The 19,069-nt window shown below is 46.4% G+C and overlaps 1 protein-coding gene across 2 annotated transcripts in view; it reads right to left on the reverse strand.

The window, feature by feature from the left end:
• SHQ1 (SHQ1, H/ACA ribonucleoprotein assembly factor) overlaps positions 1-19,069 on the reverse strand; it is a 260,154-nt gene that overhangs the window by 182,267 nt on the left and 58,818 nt on the right. For both annotated transcript variants that reach the window (XM_085624233.1, XM_085624234.1), the window contains exons 6-7: positions 10,711-10,823; positions 8,107-8,237 (exon numbers count right to left, since the gene is read on the reverse strand). In XM_085624233.1, coding sequence (XP_085480359.1) covers positions 8,107-8,237; positions 10,711-10,823 — 244 coding nt within the window. The remainder of the gene's footprint in view (positions 1-8,106; positions 8,238-10,710; positions 10,824-19,069) is intronic.

Consider the following 19,069-nt stretch of genomic DNA (forward strand, 5'->3'; position numbering starts at 1 on the left):
GGGGGTATTGTGCAGATACCAAGTGTACACTTTGGGCGTCTTTGTCCACCTCTATTATTGGGCACTTGGTTTTACAACAGCAACTGAGTGGATTTACCTTGCTTGGCAGACCTGCTGGGGTATATTCCATGATCACCAAATCACCAGCATGCATCAGGAAAGGAAGCTGTAAATCTTCTGTGTTTGTTTAAAAAGTGGGCCCCGAAATAATTCTGGTTAAATCGGATAGAAATAGAGTAAATAATTTAGGGGCCAAACGTACCCCTGTTTCAGTCCATTTTCTAAGAGTACCACTGACCTGAACTCATTTATTGGAATGGAAGATCCGGATCAACATAAGCAAACAGAGGGAGTATCTCCTGTTCAACAATTTATTCCACTGCAGATTCCGGAAACCAGATCAAACGCTGCCCGGAAGTCCACGAAGCAGCAACATCATTTTCCAACGACTTCGATGGATCTCCTCGCCTGTGCCCAAAGGTCCAAACATGGTTTATCATTGGAACCCTCATTTGTCTGCAGGAATAACTCCTTTTGACTTTGCCCAATTTTCCAGATACGTCAATATTGTTGTAAAAAGGTCTTTGCTGATGCGTCTAGCAGGCAGACCAAGCTACAACTGTCAGGGTCATTCTGACGGTCCTTTTTAGGTCTCGCCTAGGCAGCGCGCATGCGATGTTCTAGGAGGGCCTTTAGCCATCGGTCTGCTCCTTTTCAAGTGCGCTTGTGGTGGCATCCACCTTGCAGGAGCAAGCAGCGGCGCGCCGACCATATGTTTTCAATTAGCATGGCCGCGCGCGCCGCTCCTCGCTCCCGCAAGTATGAGTGCTTATAAACTGCTTACCCTCCCCCACCCTACCTCACCTCCCTCTCTGTCCTGCAGCGTTTTCACCCACTCCCCTGGCAACTGCGCGCGCCGGTACCCTAACATGGCGATCCAGTATCTTTTATTACTCCCGACCATGCAATGAAGATATGTTCCTCCTGACATTAATAGAGCTGCTGTACATTGTCCGGAAAACACACGCATTTTAAGCTCAAGAAGGCTACCACCAGTTTCTCTTTGACTTGGCAGCCAACAAAATTAGTAGCAAAGCATTCGTCTGGGTTAACATATCTTTTTAGTAGAAAACAAAAATATAAAAGCAGCGGTAGACATTTTTAACAATACTTTTTTTATCTTTGAACATAAAAACTAAAAGTAAAAATATAACTTATAAGAAACTCTAAACAGTGCAATGTATTCTATTTAGATTAAAGAATCCTGTATCAGTTTGTTGCGTGGTTGGTCGGTGAACATTTGCTAGATTTGAAAGGATGCGAGCTATTCCAAGATGGCCGCTCAGTTTATCATCGTCTTCCTGGTTTTCGTGACCTATCTTTGACTTCAATGATAACGGTCGAACAAGGGATTTAGTTGTAATGCTGGAGACTTATCGGAGTTATTTTCACGGACGTCTGTTTAAAGCCTGTTGTGACAGCCTGTACCCGTTGCTTGCGTGTTGGTAAACAGAGCCCCGGTGACCATGAAGGCATGAATATAAAGTAATAGTTTTCGTAGTTTCATTGTTACTCGTAACCCCCAGAAGGAAAGGGGTGACTGCTGATTCTCTAAGGGTGAGAAAAGACTTCACCCCCTTGCCCTCAGTGGTCCAAGCATGCTTCATGTTACTCCGCAACCTCTTTGGTGAATTGACGTCCATGCTTATTTCGCCTGTGTTCCATATACTTTATTGGATTAATTACCAAGAATCAAACTTCAGGTGAATAAAAGATGCACACCTTCAGTAAAACGTCCTTTAAAATCATTAAAGCTAACAACGCAAAAATAGAGTAAAATAAACATTGAAAACATTTCAAAGCTTGTAGACTTGCACAAGTGTGTGTAAATTGAATGAATAAAAGTATAATTGCTTTCTGTAATTTGTGTTTAAGATGCGTTTTTATTTCCCTTCTCCCAAATGTTTACATATCAGGACTTTGAAATGAATCTGTAATATCTTTCTGCCCTGGGGTTTGCATTCATCATGTCCGCATTCATTTGCGCAAGGTTTTGTGCAGGGTTCGAGTGATGTTGCGTCAGCCGGTTTCGTTAACTTGACATATATTTTATATCATTTTATTGGATGTTTTAATAATACTCAAAATATACAGCTGTTTTTACTACTGCATGTGTCTTATTTTGAAGTCAGTGCTATTTTGTAAATATTTAAACATTTTTTAGATATGGCATTTCCTGCATTTTTAATATCTTAGCTGCTTTTCGTGTGGTACCAAATTTGTAGGAAACGTCTGGTTTGATGTTTCAGGAGTGCGCTCCATCACCTTCTGCTTTGCACCAGGCTTGTGATGTGACATGCTTGAGTACTGACTGGCCACATTAATACAGGATTAACTGTTTTACATGCTTGTTTCTGTCTGGAATACTAATTATTCACATTAATATTGGTGTACTTTTACTGCATATGTACGGTGGTGTTCGTTTTTTTTATTATTATTTAGAAGGTATACAAGTAGTATAGCGTGAGCAGCTTATGAGAAGCAAAATGACCTGCTGTTGGCATAGTTTGGGGCCAAACACGCACTGCAGTAGTGACAGCCATGACACCTAGCACTGCATAGGCAGGACTGCCTGTGAGGCAACTGAACGAAGGTCAGGCACAATTCCTTCACTTTCACTAATACCACATAAAACTGTCAGCCTGAAGTTAAAATGTCTGCTAATTGGGTCCAACCCCAGCCCGTTATCCAATAACACAGACCACTGGGTTAATACACATACTACATAACTCAGCATGCGGCGTGAAGCTTGTGGTTTGTCATGTCGAGGGGGCTAACTGAGCATTTCATCCTTCCCAGGTTGATGGACTGCGCTCTGCCTATCCTTCAGCAAGCATTGGCATAGCCAATAGGTCTCGCTTTTAGGACCTTACAAGTATTTAGTTATGCAGCACAATATCCTTGGTGCAACAACAATCACTTTTGCATGGCTAAACACTTATAAGGTCCCAAAGACGAGACCTATTGGCTATGTCAATACTTGTTATCGATAGGTTTGATAACCAGTCCTTGCCAGGAAAAAGTTCCAGAATCTCCCTTTAAGATTTGCAAATAACTTCAATCTCCAAAAAGGAAATGGCAGCTATATCGCTCCCTAGAATTCAAATGTCAATGTCTTTCAGATGGCTGAATATTAACACAAAATACAGGAGGCAAATACATTCTATTTTTCTGAATGAAATCCGGTCCGGATCTGTTCAAAGAACTTTTCAGAATTATAGCAGAACTCTTTCCTCCCCGGTCAAGATTTTGGGTTTTCTTCCTTCAAGAGAACTATGTGCTAAAGTGTCCTTTTTTACACGACATGATCACAAAAACCCAAGGGGTCATCCACAAAGAGGAAATCCCACCCCACTGAGAGCATCACCTGGAGCGCCCCCCCTTCCTGCCACTGGTCCATGCTTCCACATTTCACCCTATTAAGGAATCGCAGCGGATGGACACAATCTCACAAGCTCCTTCCCCTGGGTCTCTCAGTGCTCAATGTCCTGCAAATCTGATGGAGCATTTCTGTCCTCATCTGAAAGAAAACCTCCTGCTGCTCTTCGACATCTTCTCAACATCTTCCATCTAGTCACTAAAAAAAACCTCTACGTTTGGAGAATGCTGGCAATTTTCAGCCTCTCTTTTTCCCATCGTGTTTAAGTAGGTTGCTACAAAGACTTCTCTTCGGTTTATCACAGGTTTTCTCTGAAAGTGATTTCCTTGACATTTCACAGGCAAGGTTAGACCGGGCCACAGACATGAAGTTGAGGTGCTTTCAGTATTAGACTATCTACGCTGGGTACTGGACAGCGGTGGCACCGGTGCAATGCTACTTTTAGATCCGTCAGCGGCATCAAATCCCATCGGCCACGCCGCAGTTGTTTAATGTGAGTGATTTTCCCAGTTTACTTGAAAAATAAGATCTTTAATGTGTGTTGACTCACAATGATCTATCCTTCCTCCTTTTCTATTTATTCAATACTTGTATTAAATGACAGCATTTCTTCCTTAGCAATGGGTCAGATTGATATGAACGCCTTTGGTGGGCATCTTATCTTTGCCATCTGCTGCTCCCACAAGTCTCTATCTTTGACTGACAATCATGTTACGTTGAGTGACTGGCTGCCTATCATGCAATGGTGGATTTCAGATAACTTTCTGAAACTCGAGTGCTCTAAAACAAGAGATATTCCCACGCACTGGTAACGGAGAAGTGAGATATTCTTCACGCTCTGGGAAGGGAGCAGTGAGATGTTCCTTACGCTCTGGGAACGCAACAGTGAGATACTCCTCACGCTCTGGGAATGCAACAGTGAGATACTCTTCACGCTCTGGGAACGCAACAGTGAGATGTTCGTCACGCTCTGGGAACGCAACAGTGAGATGTTCCTCACGCTCTGGGAACGCAACAGTGAGATACTCCTCACGCTCTGGGAACGCAACAGTGAGATGTTCGTCACGCTCTGGGAACGCAACAGTGAGATGTTCGTCACGCTCTGGGAACGCAACAGTGAGATGTTCCTCACGCTCTGGGAACGCAACAGTGAGATACTCCTCACGCTCTGGGAACGCAACAGTGAGATACTCCTCACGCTCTGGGAACGCAACAGTGAGATGCTCCTCACGCTCTGGGAACGCAACAGTGAGATGCTCCTCACGCTCCGGGAATGCAACAGTAAGATACTCCTCACGCTCTGGGAACGCAACAGTAAGATACTCCTCACGCTCTGGGAACGCAACAGTGAGATACTCCTCACGCTCTGGGAACGCAACAGTGACATACTCCTCACGCTCTGGGAACGCAACAGTAAGATACTCCTCACGCTCTGGGAACGCAACAGTAAGATACTCCTCACGCTTTGGGAACGCAACAGTGAGATGCTCCTCACGCTCTGGGAACGCAACAGTGAGATGCTCCTCACGCTCTGGGAACGCAACAGTGAGATACTCCTCACGCTCTGGGAACGCAACAGTAAGATACTCCTCACGCTCTGGGAACGCAACAGTAAGATACTCCTCACGCTCTGGGAACGCAACAGTGAGATACTCCTCACGCTCTGGGAACGCAACAGTGACATACTCCTCACGCTCTGGGAACGCAACAGTAAGATACTCCTCACGCTCTGGGAACGCAACAGTAAGATACTCCTCACGCTCTGGGAACGCAACAGTAAGATACTCCTCACGCTCTGGGAACGCAACAGTAAGATACTCCTCACGCTCTGGGAACGCAACAGTGAGATAGATACTCCTCACGCTCTGGGAACGCAAAAGTAAGATACTCCTCACGCTCTGGGAACGCAACAGTAAGATACTCCTCACGCTCTGGGAATGCAACAGTGAGATACTCCTCACGCTCTGGGAATGCAACAGTGAGATACTCCTCACGCTCTGGGAACGCAACAGTAAGATACTCCTCACGCTCTGGGAACGCAACAGTAAGATACTCCTCACGCTCTGGGAACGCAACAGTAAGATACTCCTCACGCTCTGGGAACGCAACAGTAAGATACTCCTCACGCTCTGGGAACGCAACAGTGAGATGTTCCTCACGCTCTGGGAACGCAACAGTGAGATGTTCCTCACGCTCTGGGAACGCAACAGTGAGATACTCCTCACGCTTTGGGAACGCAACAGTGAGATACTCCTCACGCTCTGGGAACGCAACTGAGATTTTCCTCGCACTCTGGGAACGGATCAGTGACATGTTCCTCATGCTCTGGGAATGGAACAGTGAGATATTACTCACGCTCTGGTAACGCAGCAGCGAGATGCCAAACTGCTTCTCCGCCTCCAGTTAGTGCAAAACGCAGCAGCATGGTTGGGTGCTGGCTGCTCCAGAATGCAATCATATCACTCTGATACTAATCAGGGATGTTCGCCTAATTCCGTGTAGTGCAATCACGTAGATTTACCTAAGAATTTCACAAGATTACACTTCAATTACGTGAGAAAAGTAATTCTGTGTTTAGCGCTATTTCTTAGCACAAAAATGCCTCTTTGTGTCCAAAATGAACGCAAGGATGCATTTTGCACTAAGAAATAGCAGTAAATGCAACGGAACACAAACAGCAAGCGGTCCTTCGTGCTCGTTAAATGTGCTCTTGGGGTAGGACTTGCCACAAACTCACTACTGACATTTAGCGCTATTTTCTTAGCACAAAATCCACCCGCATGTCTATTTTGGGCTAAATGCGGCAGATCAAATAGGAAGCGCTAAATGGTGTCTCGGGATAGGATTCCCGCCCCTCCCCCCAAATTACTGCGATTTACGCAAGCAGGGGTAATTGTGTAATTATTGTTAATTCTGCATCAAAGAGTAATGCGGAATTTCTGAAATTATTCCGATCACTTTTACGTAATCGAAATTCTGATCAGGCCTAGTTCTATCATCACTCCATTTGCTGCCGATTCGAAACAGACATTCTTAAATCTACGGCCCGAGTACGTAAAGCGACAACCAGAGGATCTCCTGTTTGGCCTCTAGATTTTCTTGGTAAAGATAATCCGAAGTCTTGTTCTGCCGGCCAGTTCTTTTATCTGCAACCAAATTTGGACGGGTTTCCGATTAAACAACAAAGCGTTTTCCACTGCAGCGAATAAAGTGTGGAATGCTAGGTCTTTGGATTTATGTTCTGAATCTTGTCTACCTCTTTTTCTAGAGAATTGTCAAAAACTCTGCTTTTTTATCACTAGTTATGTGTGCACTGGCCAGAGCAGTTTCAAATGAGGATGTGTTGACTTTAGGTTTATGCGTACGTGCAAATAAATTCTCTTAATATAACAGACCAAAAAATATTAGAAGGTTTGCCCTGGTCTAGCTGGAGATGCTGTCTCTCCACAGCTCAAAGTAAAATAAAATAAATCACTTTAGGTGCCTCAAGCCGATAGCAGCTGTCCCGACCATCTTCCATTTGAGAAACACGATGCTTGCCATATTTTGGGTCTTGACTATAATAACAGCCACCTCTTTCACGAGGACTTTTCCGGCTCATGGCAATAAAGGGGTGTCCAGAGTAGAGATGAAAAGAAGTTCTCCTAAACTCCGCCCGCAGCTCTTACAATCACCTGCAAGAGACATTCTAGAAGTTTCCTGGATGAGGTCAGTTGGGGTTTTAAGATGTGTCGCGATATCGTTCACTGGATGCTTCCGGATTTATAAAGCCATCTAAATAGGAAGAAAAATATAGCAAGTTCTCTGGACGCACGTTCAGTTTTCTGTGGGAGAATCAGTTAACAATGGTGGAAAAACAAAATTAAAGAGTATTTAGAACCGTGCGAAATTAAAGAGAAGGCACACACTGTTCTCACTGTATTATTTGTGCAACATTATTCCTGAATGTTTTGAAAATGAGGCAACTGAAGCATGTACGTTCTGCGTCCGCTTTGCACACATCTCTCCTACACGACGCCTGTGTATATGATCCCCTCCCACCCTTGTATGTATGGACATTGGTCTCCCAGATATCTGGAAACCTGCCATCTTCTAGAAAACCACTTAGACCTAAATATCCTATCTCCTTCATCCATCTATGTCCATGTGAGCATCAACAGGCTGACTAGCAAAGGGTGTAAATCGCAATGTGTGTGTAAAAGAGAAAGTAATACACCCAAGTCTACAATTCTAAACAGGGTCTCAACAGTCTCTGTGGCCTGGTCCAAAACTACAGAAAAATGGGGATCAAATCCCTAAATCGCATTACTCACAGGAGCTGGAACTGAAGTGTGTGCGGTATTAATATACTGATCGCATACATTAGCGAAAGGTGCGCCAAGACGCAGCTCAGCGCCTGAATGTCAGACATTATCCACAGTTCCCACAGGAGTGACCATATACCCGCCCCACAGAGTCAGAGGGAGTCCTTCACAGCGCGAGTATTCCAATACTAAAAGACTAAAGCATATGGAGGACTAAAGATCTGTTCTACCTTGTGTGTAAGGCTCATGCAGCGGTGCAGAGGAACTAAGGTGTTGTTTCTGTGTTCCAATGCTGGCCATTAAGGCCCCTCTCGAGGGGAGGCGGTAACACAAAGACAGGATGACACCTCCTTTGTGTCTCACCTGCTGGCTCCTGGCTGTCCTGGTCCTCAGAGGTCCTACTGTCCGGCGCAGCATCCTTCGCTCTGGCAACTGCCCACCAGGGTGTGAAAGTCAGCATCGGGCGGATGGCGTCATCTTCAAACAGGTCTGCTCTGAAACACCAGGAGATGGCGAGGTCAACACAACTAGGTGAGCTATCACAAGAAAGACTAGTTATATGGTGCTTGCCTCGTTCTGAAGAGCTGCAACACGTGTTAGCATCACTCACGCCACTGGGATCTGTGCTACTGAGTGTGAAGGAAGGATGGCCCAATGACCAACCATGGGCGAATGACGTGCTTCAACGAGGTGTCAGAAGGTGGGGTACGCCACCAGCAATTGTTGGGGTGTCATCTGAAGAGGGAGTGAGTTTAAAGAAGGAATGGATATCTTCCTACCGGTTATAGTCCATGATTCAGAGTAGGGACCCTTACGTTTGAATGGAAGCGAGTTCTGACCTTGAGCTAATATTTGGCCCCGCTCTAATGACATTCTGTTTAAGGGGTCCTGACGTCTGGGCCCACAGCTTTGGAGTTCATGCCAGCAGTCAGTCTTCAGAACATTTGTTGAAGGGGTGAGAAGTCAGGGACCAACAATGAGGTGTGGCCCCGCCCATCACATCTCAATGGAGGGCTGGGAAGCAGCCATCTTCCCGCTGCGGTCTATGCAGGTAACAACGGTAGGGCGGAGGGGCCGGGCAAGGTGGGCTTTCAAGAGACAATGAAGGGGAATAATTAATTATTTATTTAAATTTTCCCTCTGCATCGTCCCTCGAAATTCCCCCTTACCCAGCCCCACTGCTGTTACCTTTACAGACCGCGGCTGCCATCTTCTCCACCACAGAGTCATTTCTGTTGGTGAATTAAGACCTCTTCTAATATAGTCAAATCAAATAGTGCTTCTAAAGTGCACAGGTACTCTGTAGAGTGTCCCGGCACTACAGGTGCAATAGAACTCGGGGCTTACTACATGAGGGACAAAATCTAAAAGGCATCTTTAAAAGCCAAGTTTTTAGGCTACGTTTAAAAGGGCCCACATCCCTGGTCGTACAAAGATGCAAGGGAAGGGCGTTCCAGCCTGCAGCAGCTAGCGCCGCAAAGGAAGTGCCTCCCCATCCCTTCAACAAAGAGATGTTGTAGTACCCCCTGACTGGAGTAAATGGGGTATATTTACAAGAGTTGTGGGGTACACGCTACCGACCTGGCTGCCTTGTGTGACCCTTTAAGAGACTTGTTGCAGCTCCTGGGGCCAGGGAGGCCAGATCCACGGTGGATGCTGGGGAGGATTTCAGAGAGGTTCTTGCACGGACCCCCCCAAAAATGTGTGAATCAATGAGGCGCAGCCGTGCTCTATGCAGCTCTAAGAGAGATTATATATTATATATATATATATATAAAGATGAAGGATCACAAGAAAAGAAGAGCCAGCCAGGGCAAAAATCTGGATTCCAAAGGATACAATGAGTCACAAAGAAATGAAATATCCCAGAAAGAAGTGACTCAAACAGATAGATTCACCAAAGAAAAAAAATATGTTTCCACTACAACGTTTCAGCTTCCGCCTTCCTCAGGTAGTACAAGATGGTTTGCTCTGTGGCTGCACAGATGACACAGCTGAATTTTCAAAAAGCATCATGAGTGAAGACTCCATCAACAAAAATGTTTACAAAAAGAGTGAAGTTTCCATTTGGAATGTGGAATCAATGCAGTCCTGAGAGCTCTTGAGATATGCAGTAATCAGGTTGTGTTGTCAGTAATGTTCAGTCCATCTTGATGCAGTGATTTTAAACGGTACATCACTGCATCCAGATGGACTGAACATTACTGACAACACAACCGGATTACTGCATATCTCAAGACTGCATTGATTCCACATTCCAAATGGAATCTTCACTCAAACAGCAAAGACCGCACAAAAGACAGCAAGGAGAAGTGAAACAGCTGACACAGCAAAGACTGAACCCAGACATCAAGAGGAAGTGAAACAGCTGACACAGCAAAGACTGAACCCAGACATCAAGAGGAAGTGAAGCAGCTGACACAGCAAAGACCGCACACCAGACATCAAGGAGTGAAACAGCTGACACAGCAAGGACCGCACACCAGACATCAAGAGGAAGTGAAACAGCTGACACAGCAAGCACCGGACACTAGACATCAACAGGAAGTGAAACAGCTGACACAGCAAGGACCGCACACCAGACATCAAGGAGTGAAACAGCTGATACAGCAAGGACCGCACACCAGACATCAAGGAGTGAAACAGCTGACACAGCAAGGACCGCACACCAGACATGAAGGAGTGAAACAGCTGATACAGCAAAGACCGCACACAAGACATCAAGGAGTGAAACAGCTGACACAGCAAGGATCGCACACCAGACATCAAGGAGTGAAACAGCTGACACAGCAAGGATCGCACACCAGACATCAAGGAGTCTAACAGCTGACACAGCAAAGCAAAGACCGCACACCAGACATCAAGGAGTGAAACAGCTGACACAGCAAGGACCGCACACCAGACATCAAGGAGTCTAACAGCTGACACAGCAAAGCAAAGACCGCACACCAGACATCCAGCACTCACAGGTAATGATCAGGATCAAATTTGGCATCTTCGGCAGCCAGCTGGGCCGCCTGGCGGTCATCGACAGGGGTCTCATCCGGACACTTGAGATCAATAACGTCACTCAATTCATCCTGTAACAGAGGAAAGAAAGATGTAAGCACCTTCATGCGCACGCACAGGCAACGATGCAGAAGAACAAAGCATTTAAAGACAGGTACAGAGGGAGACATCACCTACAAATGTAATGTAACAAGCAATAGAGGTGATGAATCGTTCACATGTGTAAATCACAAATACAAATCAGTACAATCAAAACACCCACAGATACAAATATTGAGGAAAACAAACATCATGCGCATACAAACCAGCAGAGTAATCAAAAATTGATAGAACAAAAACAAATAAAGAGCAATAAATCAATTGAGCGCTAACGCATTACATTACCACGGTTACAGAGAGCAATTACAAAGCCAACGACCATTGACCGGTACGCCAGAAGATACATAACAACAAGCATTTGCAATGCAATAGGTCTCGCATTTACGCGAGTTAAAGCTATTGGCATTGTAAATGACAATGCGTGTTATTTAGGTTTCAAAAACCAAAACATAAATAAAAGGCAGTGTCATTCACAATGCCAATAGCTCAAACTCACATAAATGCGAGACCTGTTGCATTGCAAATGCTTGTTATTTTTTAAGTCAAAAAGTTCTTTTATAAGCGTATGCGCAGCTTGGTAAACTTTATGACATAAGTTTATAAAACTTTTTGGGGAGAAAAGAAGTTGCAGGTTGACGCAGGCCTGTAGATACACAACTTTCAACTAAAAGCTTGCCGCCCATCTCCAGACAGGTCATAGTACAAACTGCAAAGGCATTGAGAAGTACCAATCATTTGAGGACATCCGTACACAAATATCTCATTTGTTTTTAAAAAAGGGGGGCAATAAAAACATACACTGATCGTAAGCCCAAGATTAAGGAGTTTACAGGCTTGTGATATTGTAGAAGCAGTCTAATGTGACAGTAAAAGGGTATCTTGGCGTAGAATGAGACTGAGGTGAATGAGACTTGGTATCACGAGCAGGATATAGAGGAAATTACTGAGTACGGACTAACATTCCTTCTTTTACTGCAACATTGGAATTAAAGGCATATGGGTTAGGTGATGGTGTTCTCCGGCTTGCAAAAGCAAGAGAAACTATTTGCACTATCTGTAGAGGAGTTGAATAGTGAGTGTGCGACAAGAACAGGGTGGTATTGTTGCATTGTATATCACTTCATACCATAGATGAGGGAGTGATGCGCTCCAATTTGCACTGATACAAAGTGCATCACTGGAGTGCATAGTTGGAAGGGTGCGGAGTGTAAAATGTCCAATGTGGAAGATGCTGGTTGAGCTGCAGGAGTTTGACATGTTTCAAAATGGTGCTGTGAGTGTTGAAACATTTAACAAGCATTGGTAAAAACCAAAAGGTTTTGCCTGTGCGAGGGCTATTGGCACTGCCAATTATCTTTTAGTAGAGTGCCTTAGAATAGAGCAGCATGGCGTAGAGTAGGAGTAGAATAGGGCGGAGTAGGGTAGGGTAGAGCAGCGCAGCGCAGAGAAGAGTAGAGTGCCGTGGAGTAAAGCACCGTGGAGTAGAGTGCAGTGGCACGGCGTAGAGTGGTGTAAAGTGCGGTGCATAGAGTGACGCAGAGTGCAGTGGCATACAGCGGTGCAAAGTAGCATGGTTAGCGTCCAGTGGCATATAATAAAGTGGTGTAGAGTGCAGTGGTATAGAAAAGAGTTTTGCAGCGCAGAGTGCATGTGTGTAGACTAGAGCGGTGAAGAGTAGAGTCCATTCCATTTATAGTTCGAAAAGTCAGTCTGATCAAGGATACATTGACAAAATGATCAAAACACAATAAAAACATTAAGCAAATTTGAACACTAATAAATAATCATAAAAGCACATGGTACATATTCCCACAGTTCAAAGCACCATAAATCCAAAAAACATGCATAAATCATTTGGGGCGAGACTACTTATACTAGCCCTAGTACTTTGGCTCTAATTGCCCAGGATATATACAGAAACTTTGATACAGCCACAACCACAATCGAGGCAGGTACCTTTTGCTTATTCTAATAGCTTCAACTCGTATTTGTAAGCTAAGGGGTCTACACAAAGGGAAGATCCATTTGTTTCTGGGTTTGACAGAGTGGGAAGAAAATTAACAGGTGCTCGTCACTTTCTTGGACAGTTCTGCAGTATAAACAATGGTCAGATACCTGTTTCCACCTCCCCCAGTTAGCAGTAAAAGCAGCTACTGGGAGGGTCTGGTACTTAAACTGGAGAAAGAGACCGAGCACGCACCAGGCAGATAAAAATCCAGAAATTCCTATGCCTTGGTTACAGATTTGTTGAGATGGAAAGCACTTGTTAAGCGGCCTAGCATGGATGAACAGTCCCACAGCTGATAACTTTCTCCTGGGACAGATTTTTTACTTTAAGAGTGTCTCCTCAACGAATGGACTGGAGCACGAATGGACTGAAGCTCGGATCTAAATTTATCTAGCCCCAGATCAATCCAGGCATTTTTAAGCAACCCCAACCATCTGACCTTCCCCCACCCCATTAGACCCAATAACTTCCTGCAGGTCCTCCCTAAGGTGGCGCAATTCATGGGTACTCAAAATATGAATAAAAACAATAAAGGTCTCAACACTATCTACGTCAACATCTCATTGATCTCTAAGTCAAGGTGAAGAGGGACCAATGGTGTGCATTTCCCTAGGCCCAGAAGGCACACAAGGAAGTTGATTTCAGCTGTGCTAAAGGCACCCATATTACAATGGCCCCATAGTCCCGCCTCGTATAGAGCCATTTCCCCCCCCATAACCACCCCCGCTTGTGCTTTGTAAATTTCAATTGCTGGATGGGCAGGGATCCAGGATGCTTTTCTGGAAAATTTGTGTATGACTGCAGCTCTGTATTTCACGATTAAAGTGCTCTTGTTAATCTGTGGGTTCCAGGAACCGGTGTCGTCCAGCCAGATACCCAGATAATCGAACTGCTGGACCCTTCCCAGTGTTTTAGAGCCCACGTGGATGACAACTCTCAGTATGCCTCTCCTGGTATAAATCCTATATTTGGTCTTGCACTTATTCATTTTGAGACCAAAATCTTCACAGAATTGGTTGAAGCCATCAATCAAGTTTTAAAGACCCCTCCTGGTTTTGGACAGCAACAAAGTGTCGACCGCAAAAAAGAGGGGACGATATTTTTCCAAACCAGGGTTGGGTAGTCATTGACACAGTTTAATATGTAGGCGATGCAGTTGTTAATACATAGGAGGAATAGGGTTGGACAAGGACACATCCCTGACGCACACCCTGTTTTATGGGGGAGGCATTGGTTAATTCTTCCTACACCATGCATCTTACTTGGGCATAATTTCCCTCATGAAACAGCTGGATCAAGTGCAGGAGATCAAGGGGTCCCCATTCTTCAAAGCATATCCCACAACCTCCCCCTAGGCACAAGGTCAAACGTGGCGCAGAAGCCAATAAATGCCACATAAAGGTCGCCCTTCGACAGATCCACTGTGTTCCACTTTACCAGTAGAAAGCAGAAGGCCTGGTCAACCGCACTGGTCTTTTACCTGAAACCTGCTTGTAATCCTGAAAGAATGCGTTTTTCCTCGCGCCAATCCAACAAAATCCAGCAAAGAAATGCAAGGAGGGCGATAGGGCGGTAGATGGAGGGCAGACTGGGATCCCCTTTCTTAAAGATGGGCACAATATCCGTCCCATTCATGATTGAGGGTTCATGCCATCCGTCGCAATGGCGTTGACAAACACATTAATATAAGGGACCCACACTCCAGGGGCGAATTTTAACACATCAGCAGGGATTTTGTCAAGACCCGGATCTTTTCCGGACTGGAGTGAAACCTCAGTTCATTCCGTTTCCTCCATGGTGAAAACTACTGGAGGGATGGATTGTTGCTTAGCATAGTCGTAGCCCCTGCAGGCTCACTGGTGTGTGTGTGGGGGGGGGGGGGGGTACAGACACCCAAAGTGGGCAATCCAGTCAGAGTCTAATGGATGTTTCAGCTGGGCTACCTGTCCTCCCATTGCTCTTACTGACCAGTGCCCAGAATTTCCTCTGGTCATTAGCTATAGTGGCATCCAGTAGGTCAGATCAGATGCCATCTTACCAAGCACCTTTAGCTTCTCTTGGAGTTGCCCGATAAATGGCCCGTTCCCCCCCAAAAAACCTGCATGTCCCCATCTTCAATAGATTGAAACAGGTTTGCCTTAGCCTTTTTACACTGGACATTGAACCAACCCTTAGTCTGCGCTGTGTTTGAGTGGCCCCTTGACTCCTTGGTGAAGAGATTCCTCAACTTGGCAAGTATGTTGTGCTCTGCTAATATAACCTCACTGGCCCCCCCAGTTGGCATAGATGTTGCCCATGTCGGTGGCCGAAATTGCGTATAAGGCCCAGATTCCCTCGGGTGAGGAGCCCACTGTTTCCCATTTCACGTTCTTCCTGTTATTAGTGGTCACAAGGTCCATAAGTGCACGCTCAGTAGCTGCCAAGCAGGGGAGAGTCATAGATTGAGTCTTAATACCAAGGGCTTATGGTCATTCTCCTCTCGCTCAACCACAATCATGTCATCTAGCTTGCTCGAACACCTTATGTCCAGAAAAATAGTCGATTGTACTAGAGTATGGGCCTCGTCTGAATGTTGGTGCAAACTGTTTATTGGAAGGGGATAGTCCATTGCATGCCTGGATTCCATGCGATAGGGTCTAGAGCGCCGATCTGGAAAGGTGTCTTCTCGCGGGGCAGACAAGGTCCAGGATACCCAAGTTAGTTTATTTCTAGACAATTCGCATGCCCGATTATTCGGCTCAAATGCGAGATTGAAATCCACTGCTATGAGCACATGATGGGTATTACGAGTGGCCACCTAGCACTCTATCCAATAGCTACAGCGTTTTTGATTCCTGCTTGTAACTACTACTCTGACTGCAGTTGATTATTATGAGGGCCTGGGAGTTGGGGTGGGAAATAATTATTCCGTGGACATCTGGGGAGTCCACATGAAGTTGCGTGACAGCATAGGCTATGGTGGAGCGGACCAATACTGGTAATCCACCAGAAAGTCGCCTCCCATTAGATTTGATAGCTGGGCCACTATAGCTTTTGTAACCACACCTATTCACTTGTTCTAATGCCCATCTCTCCTGGAATAAACATTGTGGTCATCAACAAAAGTAGCACAATAAGGATCCCCTAATCTGATTCACACAATGCTCCAACTTAGTAGTAGTTCTGCAAAGGTGGAGATAGATGGCACTGCAAGGTGGTGTCAAACAAGTTGTTCTGCTATGCCAATGTGTGGTGGCATGTTGCCTGTACCAGAGTTATTCCCTGGAGAGCCATTCAGAGAATCTTGCTCCAGGTAAGGGAGCACGGGGATATTGCCTTCTATACCAGGAGTTATTTGTACTTTTGGGGCATAGAGAGCAGTTGCGTGGAGCAGAGTGCAGTGGCATAGAGTACATTGAAAAAAGAAGCAACATGGAGGGGGGGTGGAGGAGATAGAAGCTACATGGACGGTCACATGGGAGACAGACTGAAAACACAAGCACTCATTATGAAGTGTTAAAACAATGAAAAAAGTAGCTCCAAACACGGGAGCAGTGGATGGACACAAGAACTTGGTCCATGCTCCAGGAGAGGGCCAAATGCAAGAAGAGGACCCGATGCCCGCATGCTGTGACACACGGGGAAAAAAAACAACCGACGGACACAATGTTGAACAATGGTAAACATTAACTCCAGTACAGAGATCTGGGCCTAAATTTATAGTTTTGTTTGCTCCCCATGCCATTCCAGTTTAAACCCAGCAATATGCAAATCAGTCTTGACCCTATTCCCCAAGGGAACAGTCCAGCCCAAACTGCCAGGCAAGGTCCTCCCTTGACCGGAAGCAAGCATCCTGGTCTCGGTTTCGGGGTTTCACCCCTTATCAGCCAGGCTAGCTGGACTCCAGTGGCATGGAAAGCACGGGACCCACGCCACGTCTGGGCATACCCGTCCTACTCGGGGTGACAAATGCATAAAGAACAATTGATGGACAGAATGCCGAACAACGTCAAACATTCACCCCAGTACAGAGACTGGGGACAAAGGAAATGAGAGCGATGCTGAAGCTAACAAATGGTAAACTATGGGAGGGCGGGCTGTAAGCCCACTGTATGTAAACATGTCTCACACGGACTAAACATGCGCTGTCTAGGCGAAACCTAAAAATGTGTTACATAGAGTTTGAGGAGAGACACAGCTGCATATACCTACATAATTTGTGTATGTTGCACAATGGATACTGTTACAGTCTTGAAAAGGCACATGCTATATAATACTTTCTATAACTGGGATTGGTTGCCCCTTCTTTCTTGAGTAGGCAGTACATCTCAGCATCAGTAAAATACATAAACTCCGGGCGCGCTGCCGGGGACAGGTACATGGCACCACCCCCCCCCCTTCTTTGCGCTTTGAGTTCTTATCTGGACGGCACCTGGAGTCCCATGCATTGGGGCTACCCAGAAGGTACGCACGGAGCGTAGATATGTGGTGCTTGAGGGTCACCTGGACGGTTCCCCCTGGTCATTGCGGCGTCATACGCCCCCAACACACGTTAATGGGAGTTCATTGACACTTTAACCCTGGCACATCTCCGCGACCCGAACTCTCCCGCTTTCTGGGGTGGGGACTTTAATTGTGTCTTGGACGTAGCCGCGGATCGCTCTGCGCCCCCGCTCCGTGCACCGCCGCCCGAACGCGTTGCTCCCATTGGACTCACAGGGCTTCAGCCCCCCCTCCCCGTTGTGTTTGGCTGCCCGGGATGAGACAGCTTCCCGGGCACACACACAGCCGCACCCGAGCACTTCACAGGTCTTTAAAAGACCATTTGTATGTTAATGAGGCCTCGCTGTTTTACCCCTTCTAAGAGCCCCTGCAGCACCACTCTTGCTCAAAGATTCAGCCCCCCCCTCCCGAATATTTTTCTTAGCCCCCCCCCCCCCGAAATTTGGCTCTAGTTGCGCCTCCGATACACCTGATAGACCGCATGTATTCTTTCTATCACCTGTACTCGACATTCCTACCAGGATTGGGCTCTTACTCTGCACCCCCACCTCGGCGCTGAAGTGTCCAGAGTGGAGTATCTGGCGTGTACTTGGTCAGACCACTCTGCTCTGCTGCTCAGTGTTCGATGGGGGAGTTCATGCCCCCCTCATACCCACGTGGCGACTTCATGAGGCGGCGCTGTCTGATCCACCCTTTCCGGCGGACCCTGCCCAATGTATAGAACACGATTTCACGCTCAATCCTGGCTCTACATCAACCCATGCTGTCGAACGGGATGCTCACAAGTCGGTGACAGGAGGCCACTTCTCCTCGACCACGTGGGGTCTACGCATGAGACTGAGGACCTCCTGACCATCGAACGCGACCTTCGCCTCTTGGAGGGGAGTCTGGCCAACCGGGCAGCTACCAATGACCAGCTCATACAGACGGAGTAGGCATGATTACAAGCAGCGTTTACCTTACAGCATGTTCAGGGTGACAGTGCCAGGGATTTACTGGCATGGCTGGTGCGACAGGACCTGCGGCACGTCCCAAGAGGCGCAATAAGATCGAGGGATGGAATGCCGTTGTCCACACAGTTGGATATTAATGGGGCCTTCATGGATTACTACAGTGGGCTTTACTCTGCCCTGACAGACCTTGCGTGGTTTTTCTGACGCACTACATCCACCGCGCTTGAACACACTGCAGAGGGCTGAATTACAGGAGCCTCTGCCCTTAGATGAAGTGCTAATCACCGTGTCCCAGATTGCCCGTGGTAAAAACCCTGCCTCTGATGGTCTACCCATAAAGTATTATGCCACATGCCCCAACCAGAACACACAGCGCCTCCTGGACAAGCTTTGGTTGCTGCAGAGGGAGGGTCCTGTACAACAGGTATTCATGCTGGCAGCTCTGGTTGGTCCTGGCAGCTTCTCACTTTTTGGCGAGACGAGTCTGAGCTCTTGGAGCAAAGTGCCCTATTCCTGGGTGGCTGCTGTGTCGGTGGACCCGGTGAACAGCAGAACGGTCACAATAACAGTTTGGCTTGTCGCAATTGTGGGACAGGAGCAGGAAGGCAGGTAGGCAGGGTTTTGACACCAAAGTCTACCAGCAGTCAGCAGTTTTCACTTCTTCTGATCTTCTTCCTTCAGTCAGTCAAATCTAAGTTCCTGGTGTCAGGGGGCCACGTAAATACTGAATTTAGGGGTGTTAAGGAGAGTGAAGGGTAGTAGCCAATGGGCTATT

The sequence above is a fragment of the Triturus cristatus genome, chromosome 9 (assembly GCF_964204655.1).
Source record: "Triturus cristatus chromosome 9, aTriCri1.1, whole genome shotgun sequence".
NCBI lineage: Eukaryota > Metazoa > Chordata > Amphibia > Caudata > Salamandridae > Triturus > Triturus cristatus.